Source organism: Corythoichthys intestinalis, chromosome 11, assembly GCF_030265065.1.
Source record: "Corythoichthys intestinalis isolate RoL2023-P3 chromosome 11, ASM3026506v1, whole genome shotgun sequence".
In the NCBI taxonomy this organism is placed as follows: Eukaryota; Metazoa; Chordata; class Actinopteri; order Syngnathiformes; family Syngnathidae; genus Corythoichthys; species Corythoichthys intestinalis.
In genome coordinates, this window is record NC_080405.1 from 3518875 (window position 1) to 3535941 (window position 17067).

At 38.9% G+C, this 17067-nt stretch overlaps 1 protein-coding gene across 3 annotated transcripts in view; it reads right to left on the minus strand.

Annotated features, from left to right (window-relative positions):
• The window catches only part of trappc11 (trafficking protein particle complex subunit 11), a 151044-nt gene that overhangs the window by 82770 nt on the left and 51207 nt on the right, over positions 1–17067 (minus strand). For all 3 annotated transcript variants that reach the window (XM_057849497.1, XM_057849496.1, XM_057849495.1), the window contains exons 14-17: positions 16915–16969; positions 16666–16811; positions 12346–12407; positions 7946–8078 (exon numbers count right to left, since the gene is read on the minus strand). In XM_057849497.1, the coding sequence (XP_057705480.1) occupies positions 7946–8078; positions 12346–12407; positions 16666–16811; positions 16915–16969 (396 nt within the window). The remainder of the gene's footprint in view (positions 1–7945; positions 8079–12345; positions 12408–16665; positions 16812–16914; positions 16970–17067) is intronic.

A 17067-nucleotide genomic window follows, 5' to 3' on the forward strand; every position in this document is an offset into this window, starting at 1 on the left:
TGCTGTTGGATGGCTAGAGGCTAGAGTTGTCCGATAATGTCTTTTTAACCGATATCCCGATATTGTCCAACTCAAAAAATTGATTTATGCGGTCGTGGACTGTATTGTGATGCCCCACTAGATGCTTTAATAATGATAACTGTAACAACTTCCAGGGTTTTCCAAATAAACATTCTTTGAAAAGGAAGAGAGCAACTTCAATTTAAGTTATGGAAAACGTGCCTATATTGCACCACTTTAGTTACTGCTGAAATCATAATAGTGCAATTATCAGTTTTGTGGATCAAGTGCAAAGTGCCAATAAGGCACTTATTCTGTCCGCAATGTGTGCGCGGGTACACAAATCAACAGATAGCAAACAAATCAGGCTCTAAAGAATTAAGTCTGATGCTGAAATAAGGTTGTATTTAGTGCTGCAACGATTAATCGATTAACTCGAGTATTCGATTAGAAAAAAAGATTTGAATTAAACTTTGCTGCTTCAAGTATTCGTTTAATTGAAGTGGGATTGTAATGGTTTTGTTTTGAAAGTGTTTGAATTTAGTTTTATTGATTTGGGTGGATACACTGCCCTCTTGTCTGCCTCATTTCACATGGCTGAATCCAGCTGTTCCCTGTTAAAACCAACATAAGCTAAGTTTTTGTTTGAGGTAATTTTTTTTTTTTAATTCATTCGTAATTTAATTTATAGGTATCTTTAGCCGTTTTTGTGGGCATATATGTTTGAACCATTTGTTAAAAGCATGGTTAAAAAAATTTTTATTTTTTTTTTTAAGTTAGCATTTTATAGCATTTAAGCTAGCGGACATTTGCTATGTAAGTTAGCCAATTGTTCATTTGTTGTTTTTAGATCCTCATTTATTTATTTCAGGTATTTTAATTTTTTTATGTTCCTTATCCGATTACTCGATTATTCGAACTAACTAGTTCATCGATTAATCGACTGCTAAAATAATCGATAGTTGCAGCCCTAGTTGTATTGGCTTTACTGTAGTCATCTTTCTCCTGACAAAAGCACAGATACTTTTTTGCAACACTTGAAAAAAAAAAAAACTTTGCTTTATTTGTGACTATTTCATATTATTGACACAAAATATACACCCCGTGTTAATTTGAATAGCCAGTGGCAGTACAGCTTGCAAGCAATGAAATAATGTAACCACATTTTACTACAATTGCAAACAAAAGGAATATACACATCTCCAATATTCCACACAACGCTCCTGAATATTAAAAAAAGGAAGAATATAACTGACAAGCAATGCTTGTATTAAGCATAAACAGTGTGGTGAGATGGCAAGAACTGCTAACATACACTGGCTGCAGACGTTAGGTCAGGGGTCTCTAAACCGGTCCTCAAGGGCCGCTGTGGGTCCTGGTTTGTGTTCCAACCGATCGAGTACTGACAGTTTAATCAATTAAGTTTCTGCTAAAACAAGCAGCACCTGACTGCAATCAACTGATTACACTTCTAAAGCTACATTCACACCGGCCGCGTCATTTGCTTGTTGCGCGTCGGGTTTCCATTGAAAGTCAATGTAAACGCGCAAATAGCTGTCTCGCGTCACACGTCGGGGCATCGCGATGTCGCCAAATCGACTGTCGCGCGTCAAATTTAACGCGCCGCAAGGAGATGGTTTGGTTGAACTTTCTCCGACAGAGTTTGGCGTCGAGGGGGAAGCAGCCAATCGAATACGTTTTCTCATTCACGTGACTTTAGCTGCCCCCACATCACCTGCGGCCACATCAGGTGACCACAAGTCCAAACATTTCGAACTACTCAGAAAATGGAAGGCGCATTGATAATTGCTATGAGTGACCATACTGTCCTTTACAACCCGACGTTGCCAACACAGAAAGACCGGAACAAGAAGGACGCTGCCTGGAGGGAAAGAAGCGATGCGCTCAATGCTTCTGGTAAGTACTTAATGCCGCAGCTAATGCAAAAAAAAGGTAGCAAACGCTAAATTACGGGCTACAGTACTTAAAGCCAACAACGTACTACAACTTGGACAAAACGGGAAAAGTGCTGTGCTTTATTTGTTTACAATTATCTAGCGGAGCAGCAGCTGGTTCGGCGCCGGCGGACGTGGGTATGCACGACATTGATGGCGTTCCTTGATAAATTTGTAGCATCGAGAAAGACCTCTACCAATTTCGGTTCATTTGCATGTGCATTAAGTTTCGATTGCATGTGCATGTAAGGTTTCTGTGCGGTATGGAAGCAATTAAAAAAACTTGTCATATCTGCTCATAGGAATGCCATGCCCCCTATATGACACTGTGACTAATGCAGCATTATTACTATGGGGTTTTTTTTATTATTATTTTTTTATTTACCAATATCTATTTAATTAATTTTCTTTTTTTAAACATGAGCCAAGACGAACAACAGAGTTTGATGGGGGAGTCTACTCCTTGCATAGAGCCTATCTGTCCTGCGACTACATCCTCAATGGACTGGCCTCCTGGAACACCTGCCTTGGGAAGCACGCTGACAGACTGCACACCAGCCATGTGTCACATTGCAGAAACGCCAGCCATTGAGCTCTGTGGTACTCCTCTTCCACAGTTAGCTGAGGACCCCTCCTCTTTCACCCTGGCAGTCACACCACAAAGGCGGAGTGGTATGTATAAAGTTTATTAATCGACGTAACTGATGTTTGTGTTGGAGATGCCAGGATTTTGTTGTAATGGCATGAACCACCTCTTTTTTTAATACAGGTAAAAAGCGAAAGGCGGGAGACACCGTGGGAGACCAGAAGAATGAGATTCTACAAGCCATCAAATTCCACGGAAACAATGCACCATCCCACAAAATAAACCACTGTTTTCTGGCAATTCAAGAGCTTATCGACACACTTCCAAATATGAAGCAGCAACAGCTTCGATTAAAGTTGCATCAGCTTGTGTTTGAGTTTGTGAAGGCACACGGGAGCTCTGAGTCGTTATTTTCTTTTAATTTTTTTACTGTGTGAATTTTTTCTTCTACAGCTATTGTACTGTGTGTATTTTGCAGTGGGGAATTATAGTTAAATCAGCATCGAATTGATCTCTTGCAGTCTGGTTTATTATGTATGGTGTATCAAAGGAGTCAAATTACAATCAGACTTAAATGATTCGCAGTGTAGTTGAAAAAATGGCTTACATAGGAGGTTTTTGCATTCTTCTATGTACATAGGTTTGTTATAAAAAACTTTTTCTTTTCAAAATTGTATTCATTCCTACTTCATTTGTTACCTAGTTAGGTATTGTACAGCTAAACTCATACTTAGTTACAATTTAGGTTTTCATTTATTATACCATAATTTCTATTTCTATTTATATGAGCATTAAACATCAGGCATCAACTAAAAAATGAATAAAGGAGTAGTATGAAATGTAAACTTAGAAAATCCAACCCCCCTGCACCAACAAATTAGCTGACTGTCATAAGTACATAAATAGTTGATTACAATATTATTTATCCACACAAACATTTTTATATACCTAAACTCTTAGTTTTCAAACAGGTGGTTAAACGCAAGCAATGTAATGAATTGTATAGAGTTTGTAATGATTGTGTGTTCAAGATATGACAGGCCTTAGCAAGAAATGAAATACTTGGTCATAGATTGGCTCGGACATAGCTAATGTAGGGGTTCCAGCAGATCTTGTCATCGATTAATACACAAAGAAATTTACAAATACTATCTAACATCACATCATTAACTTGCATGTTGAAATCAATATCATACAACTGCCAACTACAGCACCATGTTTTGTCTTTTCCAGGCTCTAATTACTGCACACACAGAACAAGAGTTGCCAGTACAAGTGAATTTTAATAAAAGGGCACGCCATTACAGAAAATGCAGGCATGGTAAATGTAGTCCATGCGGGGTATTGATTAAAACTTTATAAGCAATGTTACTGTAATGCAACTTAATTGGTGAAATATACGGTGAATGCTTCCCGCACTGCAATGGCCCCTCACGTTGCGTTGTTGGCAGAAAGTCTGCTAACATCAGGGAGAGGATGGCAATCAACATTAGCTTTGGCATTTGGTGTTTCAGCTGTTCCTGGTGTGGATTTCCTAATGTAATTGTGAAGAACACAAGATGCTTTGTACAGCTGAAATCGGCTTTCATCCAGGCGCAGTTCGTTGAAGAGCCGGTGGTATTCACCGAGCTGGCAGTGCTGTCGAATTTTGCTGTGAACCCACATCCTGCGCCGGCGTTGCCCTCTCCTTCGGCGAACTTTTATCAGTAAATATAGAGCAGCAAGTCTCACGATCATCGACATCTTCTCTATGCCATTTTCACCGATGCGTGTTAATGATGTCACCGGATACACAACAAGGACTGAACCGGAAGTAGTTCAGTCTCGCGGGCTGACTTCTCGAGACCTCGGTGTGAATGCTCTTGACGACGGCAACGCGCGCGTCACGCGTTGTCAAGCGTTATTTCGCGGCCGGTGTGAATGCAGCTTGGTGCATAGGTATTGTCTTGTTTTGTTGGAATGAAATCCTGCGCCCACTGCGGCCCTATGTGGAATAGTTTGGAGTCCACTGCGTTAGGTCGTCCATTTAGTTCTCCCTATTCGCAATGAGCTCGTGTCGACATATGACGACATCAGCAGAAAGTGCTGGAACCTTAAACAACAAATTACACCTCAGCGCCAACAGGGGGCTTCAAAACACCACAGGCAGGCAAATAGTGGACATGACAGCACTGCCATATGTATGGTGGACCAAAACAGATAATTAAAAACGATGTAGATAATATCCAATATCATTTTAAAACGCTTTCATCGGCTGATATTATGGGCTACCCCATAATATCGGATAAGGCTATTATAGACCGAGCTTAATGCCGAGCAATGCAGTCATTGTGAAAATGCCCAACACAGTCTGTCTTTGCACATGAGTGTAACCCCACAAACGTTAGTTTCATTCAGAGTTGGACGTATCGCCACAGTTGCGATTGGCTAGCACACAACAGGCTCAAAGAAACTTTCCTCTGCATTTGATGTCCAATTCCTACTTTAAATTCCAGTTTGACTCCCGTGTCAGACATAGGGAGACAACAATTACATGAAATAATAAAACACCGGGATTTTACGGCCGGCAGTGTCCCCACCCTTTATATTAGAGCTGGGCGATATGGCCTTAAGTACTTATCACGGTAAATTGAACAGATTGATTTCAGTAATGAAAAATTTGCCCAAGCAGACTGTTATATAATTTGAAAAGTTGAATAAATGCATTAAATACAAATTAAAGTTCACTTGTAGCGTTAGCATACTGGCTGATAACAACGTGCTTGTTTGTTTGATTTTATGATAACCACGTGACTTCACACGTAAGCACACTGGCGGTACTTTCTTAACTCATTTGCTCCGAAAAACGTATAAACACGTTCTATTTTTAATTGTTTCAGTGTCCCAAAAACCCATTTACTGTATGTGTCTTTTATGGGTTTTTTTTTACAAGAGGCATCTCCAGGTCCTGATGCACCTAAACTGCAATGCACAATGCCCAAAACCCATTTTAAAGCAATAAAACTGGCCACTGGAGGGCAGTAGCGCATTTTGTAAGAACTCATCTAGGGCCAAGAAAGGAAGTGAAGAAAAATAGTCAGGAAACAGAAATTGGAGGGATCTTGTGAAGACGCATGAGAAAAAGGTGGAGAACAATCGGGAAAAAAAGGCAAACGACACTGGAGGAGTGTTTTGAAAAGAAAACGAAACCATCGTCAAAGAAGGATTCAAAAAAATAGCTTGATGAGACAGACGGTGATGGCCACATCTTGGTCCGGTCCGGTCTCATCAGATTACTGGGAGCCACCTCATTCAACCGGAAGCAGCCGAGAGCCTTCCATGTTGTTATGTGCGCAAATAGTTCAAGAGTTCAATAGTTTAGTTATGTGTAAATAAATTGTTACTTTGCAATCAAAAGCTCTATTTGTCTTGTCATTTGTTTATTTTGTAGAACGAAAACATTATTCAGATATTTGGCATGTCACAAAAGCGAAAAATAGCTGTGTTAAAGTCAAAGTTATGTTTGAAATGTATGCTTTTACAAAAAGCTCAATTTTTTTCATCAGAAATTGGAAAATTGCTCAAACAAAGCTATTTTCTAATGCTGATTTCTAAAGAATGGTAAAAGATATTAACTACCTTTTTTCTGCTGAAAGAAGAGAGTCTAATCTTTCTTTTGGTGGGTTCCATGTTTATATAGCACAGTACTTCTCAAATAGTGGGGCGCGCCCCCCTGGGGGGGCGCAGAGCGATGCCAGGGTTGGCGCATGTGACCTCAGGGAAAATGTTTTTTTTTTTTTTTTTTTTTTTTTTTTGCCGTACTGGAATAAAGTGTACTTGCACATCCACTCAGTGGGTGGCAGTGGCGCTCTCATTTTCAGAGTGCACGCAGTATTTTTGAACTAAGGAAGAGCACTAAGCACACACACACAGAAAACGGGTATAAAGAGCAGTGTCCCGCCGCCGTTTTCGCAAGCCGTTTTCCGAGCGGACACACTCACGCAGCGACCCACTGTCTTGTCCGGTTCTCACGTCGCCGCCCAAGAAGTGCCATTTTCGGCTTGGGATCGTCACGACGACCGCCCTCACCTACGGTTCTACCTCGGCCGCCGAGAATGCACTTTTTTCGTGCCGTTTGCCTTTTAGAACGTGCCGAATATTGCCAACAACCGTCCTGCTTTGTCAGTGTTATATCAGTAAACCAGTGAGCATTGTTAGCATGCTCATTACAAAATAAGCCCACACCATTTCAAAGAAGGTAAATACTGTGAGCAGCAAAAATAAAAACTGTCCTTCTGTCCAAGGACACTCTTTTTTTCTTTTATTCAGTTTTGTTTTTTCGGTCAAATTTTTTGGCATATTGTCCTCATGAGTGAATGTTTCTAATCAATCTTAATTTTTTATTATTTACTGATTTTATTACATTTTATTTTTCTGTATCAAATGGTCAAAAATGTACCTTGAGTGTATTTTTTACAGTTTGGATGTTACTTTTTTTAAAATTCAGGCTAATTGATGCGCGTCAAGTCTTCTCTGTTACAAACAAAACAATGTTAATAAGGTTATACTTTATTATAAGTTGATCTATGTTCCTTTTTTCTTTATTAGAAAAAAAGGACACAATGTTAGGCAGATGCGTATTTATAATAGTAATTTTATGGACAAATGATACTATTTACAGTGGCGGCAGAGAGTTTGGGGGGGGCGCGAAACATTTACGTCTTCCTTGGGGGGGCGTAACAGAAAATAATTCAGAAGCACTGATATAGCAGTAGAACAGAATTTTCTGTGGGCCTTGCAAAATCAGTCAAAATCCAGTAAAACGGCCGGGAGCGAAAAGGGGTGCCCCTGTGAAAATGGCTAGGAGTGAATGAGTTAAAGGGGAAGGAACATAGCCTAACAACACATAATCAAAGCGGGCTGAAAGGACTTATTTTCTCGTTTCATTAAAAAAAACAAATTTACTGACATGGTTAAAATTAAGTCGGTCATCGTGAATCATCTCGGTCACAGTAAATTTTTGGTATACCGCCCTTCTCTACTTTACATATATACCTTTTTGCCCACAGTAAAATGGCATAATAAACTGGTTTGCACAGCGGTTTAAGAATCTGTCGTCAAAAAAGCACTTCCATCATCAAAAATCAACCACAACTTTACATGTATCCAGCCCCTTGCCCACAATCAACTGGTATGGATAATAATTGAATGAGTATTTATTTGCTAAAAACGTTTTACACGTAAATATTTACTGTAATTATTAATTTGTTACTGCATTAGCATATGTTTAGGATAGATGGTAGTAAACATAGTGTATACATATAGTATAAACAGAACTGTCATGATTCAATGATTCCCTGAATGTAAACATACTTTGGCACAGTATAATCTGTTTAATTTGGTCACTGTGCGTGTTTTTACTTACTGAATGGTATGTAGTCCTGCACATCAATAGTTAATTCATTTGCACCACCAGAAGCAATGCATTCATTCCATCGTGACCATGCTGCATTAGCTGAAACCTGATCACACTGAGGCTCAGCATCAGGTATCTTGTTCTAATGAAACAAAAATTGTTGTTATTTATAAATATATATATATATATATATATATATATATATATATATATATATATACACATATATATATATATATACACAGTGCATTGTAAAAGTATTCGGCCTCCTTGAAGCTTGCAACCTTTCGCCACATTTCAGGCTTCAAACATAAAGATATGAAATTTAATTTTTTTGTCAAGAATCAACAACAAGTGGGACACAATCGTGAAGTGGAACAACATTTATTGGATAATTTAAACTTTTTTAACAAATAAAAAACTGAAAAGTGGGGCGTGCAATATTATTCGGCCCCTTTACTTTCAGTGCAGCAAACTCACTCCAGAAGTTCAGTGAGGATCTCTGAATGATCCGATGATGATAAATAGAATCCAACTGTGTGTAATCAAGTCTCCGTATAAATGCACCTGCTCTGTGATAGTCTCAGGGTTCTGTTTAAAGTGCAGAGAGCATTATGAAAACCAAGGAACACACCAGGCAGGTCCGAGATACTGTTGTGGAGAAGTTTAAAGCCGAATTTGGATACAAAAAGATTTCCCAAGCTTTAAACATCTCAAGGAGCACTGTGCAAGCCATCATATTGAAATGGAAGGACCATCAGACCACTGCAAATCTACCAAGACCCGGCCGTCCTTCCAAACTTTCTTCTCAAACAAGGAGAAAACTGATCAGAGATGCAGCAAAGAGGCCCATGATCACACTGGATGAACTGCAGAGATCTACAGCTGAGGTGGGAGAGTCTGTCCATAGGACAACAATCAGTCACACACTGCACATATCTGGCCTTTATGGAAGAGTGGCAAGAAGAAAGCCATTTCTCAAAGATATCCATAAAAAGTCTCGTTTAAAGTTTGCCACAAGCCACCTGGGAGACACACCAAACATGGGGAAGAAGGTGCTCTGGTCAGATGAAACCAAAATTGAGCTTTTTGGCCACAATACAAAACGATATGCTTGGCGTAAAAAGCAACACAGCTCATCACCCTGAACACACCATCCCCACTGTCAAACATGGTGGTGGCAGCATCATGGTTTGGGCCTGCTTTTCTTCAGCAGGTACAGGGAAGATGGTTAAAACTGACGGGAAAATGGATTCAGCCAAATACAGGAACATTCTGGAGGAAAACCTGTTGGTATCTGCACAAGACCTGAGACTGGGACGGAGATTTATCTTCCAACAGGACAATGATCCAAAACATAAAGCCAAATCTACAATGGAATGGTTCAAAAATAAACGTATCCAGGTGTTAGAATTGCCAAGTCAAAGTCCAGACCTGAATCCAATCGAGAATCTGTGGAAAGAGCTGAAGACTGCTGTTCATAAACACTCTCAATCCAACCTCACTGAGCTCGAGCTGTTTTGCAAGGAAGAATAGGCAAGAATGTCAGTCTCTCGATGTGCAAAACTGATAGAAACATACCCCAAGCGACTTGCAGCTGTAATTGGAGCAAAAGGTGGCGCTACAAAGTATTAACGTAAGGGGGCCGAATAATATTGCACGCCCCACTTTTCAGTTTTTTATTTGTTAAAAAAGTTTAAATTATCCAATAAATTTTGTTCCACTTCACGATTGTGTCCCACTTGTTGATTCTTCACAAAAAATTAAAATTTTATATCTTTATGTTTGAAGCCTGAAATGTGGCGAAAGGTTGCAAGGTTCAAGGGGGCTGAATACTTTTGCAAGGCACTGTATATATATATACAGTAAATACACTACCGTTCAAAAGTTTGGGGTCAGACTCACCTTTTTGAAAGAAAAGCACAGTTTTCCAATGGAAATAACATTAAACTAATCAGAAAACATTCTATACATTATTAATGTGGTAAATGACTACTCTAGCTGGAAACGTCGGGTTTTAATGCAATATCTACGTAGTTTTGTAAAGAGGCCCATTTACTCCATCACTCCAGTGTTCTAATGGTACAATGTGCTTGCTAGTTGCCTTAGAAGGATAATAAATGATTAGAAAACCTTGTGCAATTATGTTGGCACAGCTCAAAACAGTTTAGGTGGTTAGAGAAGCTATAAAACGGATCTTCCTTTGAGCTAGTTGGTGATCTGGAGCATCACCTTTGTGGGTTTGATTAAACACTCAAAATGGCCAGAAAAAGACAACTTTGACATGAAACATGATAATCTGTTCTTAGAAATGAAGGCTATTGATACTGTGGTACTCCCCAAGGTTTCTCATTTTTCTCCCGAAGACTGAGGAGTTTTTGGAGTTTTTCCTTGCCGACATGGAGGGTCTAAGGATGGGGGAAACCCAGGACTTGAATTTATTTATTCATCTTTGTTTCTTCATATACTGTTTCTGATTGTGTATCATATTGCCTCTGCAAAGCCCTTTGAGACAACGTTGTTGTGATCAAGGGCTATACAAATAAAATTGAATTGAAGAGAAATAGCCAAGAAATTGAAGATTTCCTATAACACTGTGTACCACTCCCTTCAGAGAGCAGCACAAACAAATCTAACCAGAGTAGAAAGAGAAGTGGGAGGCCCCGCTGCCCGACCGAGCAAGAAGACAAGTACATAAGAGTCTCTAGTTTGAGAAATAGATGCCTCGCAGGTCCTCATCTAGCAGCTTCATTAAATAGTACCCATAAAACGCCAGTGTCAATGTCGACAGTGAAGAGACGACTCCGGGATGCTGGCTTTTAGGGCAGCGTGGTAAAAACAAAAGCAATATCTGAGACAGGCTAATAAAAGGAAATGATTAATATGGGCAAAATAACAGAGACATTGGACAGAGGAAGATTGGAAAAAAGTGTTACGGACAGACAAATAATAGTATGAGATGTTTGGACTTTGGATCAAATAGAAGAACATTTGTGAGATGCAGAACAACTGAAAATATGCTGGATGAGTGCCTGATGTCATCTGTCAACCATGGTGAAGGTAATGTGTTGGTCTGGGGTTGCTTTGGTGATGGTAAAGTGGGAGATTTGTACAAGGTCAACAGGATTTTAAATAAGGAAGGCTATCACCCCATTGTTTGGAGTCAATTTCATCCTACAACATGACAATGACCCAAAGCACACCTCCAAATTGTGCAAGAACTATTTTGGAAAGATGCAGGCAGCTGGTATTCTATCTGTAAAGGAGTGGTCACCATAGTCAACAGATCTCAAACCTATTGAGCTGTTGTGGGAGCATCTTGACAATTTGGTACACAAGTAATGCCCATCAAGCCAATCCAACTTGTGGGAGATGCTTCTGGATGCGTGGAGTGAAGTTTATCCAGATTCCCTCAACAAATTAACAGCTAGGATGCCATAGGTCTGCAAAGCTGTAATTGTTGCTAAGCGAGCGTTCTTTGATGAAAGCAAAGTTTAAAGGAGAAAATGATAATTTCAAATAAAATTCCTTATTTCTAACCTTGTCAATGACTTGACTGTATTTTCTATTCATTGTGCAACTCATTTGAAAAATAAAATTGTGACTTTTGAAGGAAAAGACCAAATTGTCTGGGTTTTTGTTGTTGTTATTGTTATCTACCACACCCCTGGCCCATACTCGGGCTTCTTAGATGAGTTTATTGCAGGTTTGGTAACTTATGCTGATAATGCAATACTTTTAGGTGACTTTAATATTCATATAAACTCCACATCAGAACCTCGCTCAGTCCACAAACAAACTCATAATAATGGTAATACATTAGATTTGTCTTCAATGCAAAGTATTGCAGCTTCCAATGTGGTGGTACTTCCATATACCACTGCTACTGTATCACCGACCACTACTTCATTAAAGGTACACAATGTAGGATTGATGGCGAAAAATGGTACTGCAACTTAATCAAAAATATTGACTAGCACAAAACGCACTCCCACTTCGGGTCGCCAGAATCCCGCTTCCCATTGGGAAGAACTTTACGTGGCAGGCGACGAGTCCTCTGCAGAAGGGATATCTTATCTTTAATTTTAATGAAATATGTTTTTAATGTAATAATGCCAACACCTAGTAATGATGATTAAAAGAGCCGTGATAGGAGGTCCAAGTTGGTTTATGTTACCATGACCGTAGTGATGGAGGGCTACTTTTCTCAACGTATAAGCACACCGTCAAAGAAATATATCATTTGGTAATACATTGACAACATCCACAAAGACAATTGCTCGACCGAAAAGGATCGGGTTTTTAATTTTAAAAAATAAATTACAAAATTAAAAAACACATACCCACACTAAACTATAATTTTACTCCAACAAAATTAAATAGTTGAAAATTGTGTACATCTGAAATACCTTCAGAACTTGTATCAGATTCTGCTCAATCCTAGACTTCTGCTCCTTCTTCAGTGTTGAAGCTGAAAGAGAAGACATACTGTTTATATAAAATCTTTCCAAAAAACAAAGGAACACTACATATAACATTTACAGGTTCCGTTTTCACAAAACTTAAAACGAGAGCACTCATTTATTCTTTATTTGAAAACCATCACTGGCCAGTTTTTGCTGCTACTCTCCGCTGTGGGAAAAGACCACAGGATCTGATGGTGATAGCTCGGCCAGAGGTAGACATCACTTTGGGTTTTACACATTTCGATACTGTGAATCCTTCCTTGTCGGCTGGCGACTCACCCTAACTAGTGAATGTATTTCTCCGATTGATTTTAACTCGGCACATCTTAGATTATTGGTAGGATTATTTATTCCCCCCCCCCCCAATATTTCAATTGTTTTTTTACTTTTAAAAATTCAAACATGATGACCACAAAGAGGTCATATTTCACAGCCCAACTGAGGATAACATATCCCATACACATTCACACAGCCTGCAAAGACAAAAATGAAAAACACTTCTGTATATAAATAACATAATTACCAGGTTTTAGACAATAAGGGAAATTAGTGACTTTCGAAGTTCACTGGCCCCACTGTAAAAAACACTGGCCCAGGTCAACACGTCAGTTATTGATCCCAATAATCGCGAAAAAGAAAAATTTGCTTGAATAGCATGAATAACATTGATTTTTTTATTTATATATTTTTTTGCATAATATTTATTGAAGGAATTGCTGAATGAAAAGTGCAGCAAAACATTGCAAAAACATGAATCTTGTGCAAATAATTCTATAATCATATATAATGTACAAACAAGAGGCGGAGGCTAACTCATGCAGCCAGTGGAGTGCTATCATCCCACACAGATTTTGAGTCAATGGGTCACATGACCAGGGAGTTTTGCACTGAAATGATGTTTATAACCTTTATTATTTTGGTGTAAAGTCGGCACGTAACAAACTGAAGTGTGGCGTCAGCATTTACCCGTTTTCAACTTTGTGGCAAGCACCAACCCGAAACACTAATAACTAAAGATGTCCCAATCGATCGGCATCCGATCACGTCATTTACAAAGTATCGGAATCGGCAAAAAAATATCGGACATGCCTTTTTTTAATATATATATATTTTTTAATTAAATCATTTTCTAATTGTATTTAACGTTACAGACAAAATGTCTTACAGTCATCCAGAGTCTTTAGTTTTGGCTTAAAGTAGGGCTGTCAAATTTATCGCGTTAACGGCGGTAATTAATTTTTTTAAAAATTAATCACGTTAAAATATTTAACGCAATTAACGCATGCGCTGCACGACCCACTCACGCATTGAGCTAAAAGGCAGCGTAAAATGAGTAGAGTGAATTTTGGAATCTTTGGAGCCTTTTTTTCATTGGCTAAAGCCTTAAAATCCCTCTCTCAACAATTAGAAATATCGTGGGTAAGCAATGTGGGGAAAAAAGGTAGTAGTTGATCTTTTTCTTTATACCATATGTTATTTCCCAACGCAGAGAAGATATATCAATTGGTGCCACTACGCACAGTCATGGTTGCACTTCCCATCATGCATTTGGGCAGAACAGTTAAATGGCTACAGTATCATTTACCGAAAGCTCAACAAATACACTAGATGGCAATGTTTAGTCACAATATACAAAGTCACATTTATCCTTTAAGAATTACAAGTATTTCTATCCGTGGCTCCTTCTCACAGAAAGAATGTTAATAATGTAAATGCCATCTTGAGGATTTATTGTCATAATAAACAAATAGAGTACTTATGTACTGTATGTTGAATGTATATATTCGTCCGAGTTTTAGTCTTTTTTTTTTTAATGCATTGCCAAAATGTATATGATCGGGAAAAATTATCGGGAATGATTGGAATTGAATCGGGAGCAAAAAAAAGCAATCGGATTGGGAAATATCGGGATCAGCAGATATTCAAACTAAAACGATCGGGATCGGATCGGGAGCAAAAAATATGATCGGAACAACCCTACTAATAACACAACCAGAAACATAAATGAACCCAAATCGACTACAATGACACATATTTTAATGTTTTCGCGAAACAAACACATATCAAAAAAACATTTTTGTTCTTGGGAGCTTGAATTTGAAATCAGTTATAATACCATGGGTTCAGTATTGTGTATTGACTAATCCGAGCAAAACAACCGGCAGTACAACGTCCGCCACCCCGCCAAAAGCACACAGCTAACAGCAGCTTACTTTACTGTTTGCGGAATTTGGCCGATTTTCTTTTTGTGTATACATATATTTTCATGATGTCGAGTGAACAGACATGTTCCGTCATCAACTGTGTCAACAATAGTACAAAAATGCTGCAATGGAAAAAGAAAGTGTTCACTGCATCAAGACTCCCCGTGTATGTTGCCAAACAGTTCGCATGGATTACCTGGACACGCAGAGAACCAAGAAGTTAGGAAAAAGTGGGTGAAAATATCAACAGAAAGGACTTTGTTAAAATCACAACAGCAGGGTGAGTTTTGGTTAATAAATGTGAATCTCGTTGCAATTGGATCGTCTCATTAAGTGTTCTTTATTATTTAGCACACTAGCAGTAGCCACCAGCAGTAGTTCTAAACGCAGGTAGTCAGCTACTGTGTGCTTCAAAGTTAATCGAATGAATAATAACCGAGAAGATGCAGCATGTGCAGATGTTTATTTGTTGAAAAGCACAATCTCATAGTTGCCTAACGCTACAAATTGTATTTCTCAATGTGGGCAACTAACGTACAGGCTAACATCATTAGCTAGTTGGGCTATCCTGCTTGCTGGAAACTTAGCTGGTTACCTGGAAAGCGTTTGAATGGGGAATATTTTGACAGAGATTTTTCATGTCTCATTATTTTTTTGTTTATCTGGGCCAGTGGGAATTGGCATTTAATGGTGTATTGTTGGGTTCACTTACTGTATTTACTGTTATTATTATTGTTCAAGGTGTGATGAATACATTTAATTGATGGCAAACCAACTAAAGGGCACCCCTACCCAGTAATGCACCTGTATTGTATTCCTTTTCCTGGCATATTCCTTTCTCGGGCAGCGGGGCAAGGATGGACAAGAATCAAGAAAGGCTATTTCAAAAAGAATATATTTTTTGCTTCTGTCGCTTTACACAGGGTATAGATACATCTGTCTGTGCTCCGCCCAAACAAAGATGTGTCGCACCCCACACATTCATCGCCTCGAAGGTTAACAGTTGTGCTGCTGAATTTACTCATGCAGAAAAGGAGCAAAACACCCTGGAAAATATTCATCTGCAAAAGTGTGATGCCAGCATGTAGATCTCACAGACCACAACTGTTTGTTTCCAGGAGTTACTTTGGCCATTCCTGCATTTACAGGTGGCTGTAAAGAACATCCTGTGCATGAAGTTACACAATGCGTCGCTTATCAAATGTCACAATTTATGTGGCAAGAGCTAATCGGAGAATAAAGGTTGTTGAAATTTTGAGTGAGGTAATGTCTGGTAGGTTACATGTTGACATTTTGATGAGATCGTAGCTATTTATGCAGTGTTTTGTAATTTGCAACCTCAGTAAAGCCAGGAGGAAACTGAAGGAGACAAATTGGATATGGAAATTCATGAGCAAGAAGGTGATGCATATTTGTGGGATATGGCAGAGATTTGAGTGATCAAACATGAAATGAAAAGACTTCTTTAATGACATGTAATCCATGCTACAACAGTGAACAGCATCAAATAAAATAACACTTTAACCTGATTTTTTTTGTTTCCAAGTTCACGTTAATTAAAGCCAGACTGGTACTTCACTTCAGTCCACACACTGTCATGACTCCATTTGATATTCTGGTTGCAATTGCTGGTAGCAGGTGCTCAAAGTAAACCTTCCTCAGATGGCAGATGTGTCTTCAGTCCACTGTATGGCACTGTATTGTATAGCACATCTATGATAACCTTTTCATTTGGGATCCATCCAAGGAATTTACAATTTGTTTTGCTTGCACAATGCATTGCAATTTGGACTTCATAAAAGTAGCCTAATCCAGATGGTGGTTCTTTAAGGGTGCACCTTCCATTAACATGCTGAGCTTCACATCATATTTGTTTGATTCAATCATCTTCTGCAGACTGTCATCATGTGCTTCAAGTTTCTTTGCAAAAATCAAGCCTCTGCATTGATTGATGCTGGGCTGCTACTAAGGTCTGTTAACACTCCATCAATGACGGCCATCACTAGAGGGCAATGTCCATAAATGTCTACTCGGATTAGTCAATAAGAACATTGCTTACCTCTGCCCAGTAGCTCCATGCAGGATATGATGTAATCTTTAACACTGGCCATCAGATAGGCACAATGCAGAGCTGTGGTTAATATGGCTGTCTGGATTCCACACCAACGCTCTGTGCGATAGTCACACATCACATAGTCCAACAGTCTTAAAAAAAAGACAAACAAACAAACTGATTTACATCCAGTACCATACTTTATCAGATTTACAAAAGGTTCGCCTTAGATAATGGCTTGTCCATCAAACATACTTAAGGGCTTTGGCATAATCTTGAGCATGATAGTATTCCTCTCCCATTTGCACCACTAGGAAAAAAACACACACAAAAAACAAACAGACAAGTTAAAGCATAACTGATTCCAGTGTAGGCAGTCTTTTTCATAAACAATAAGATGTTTAAATG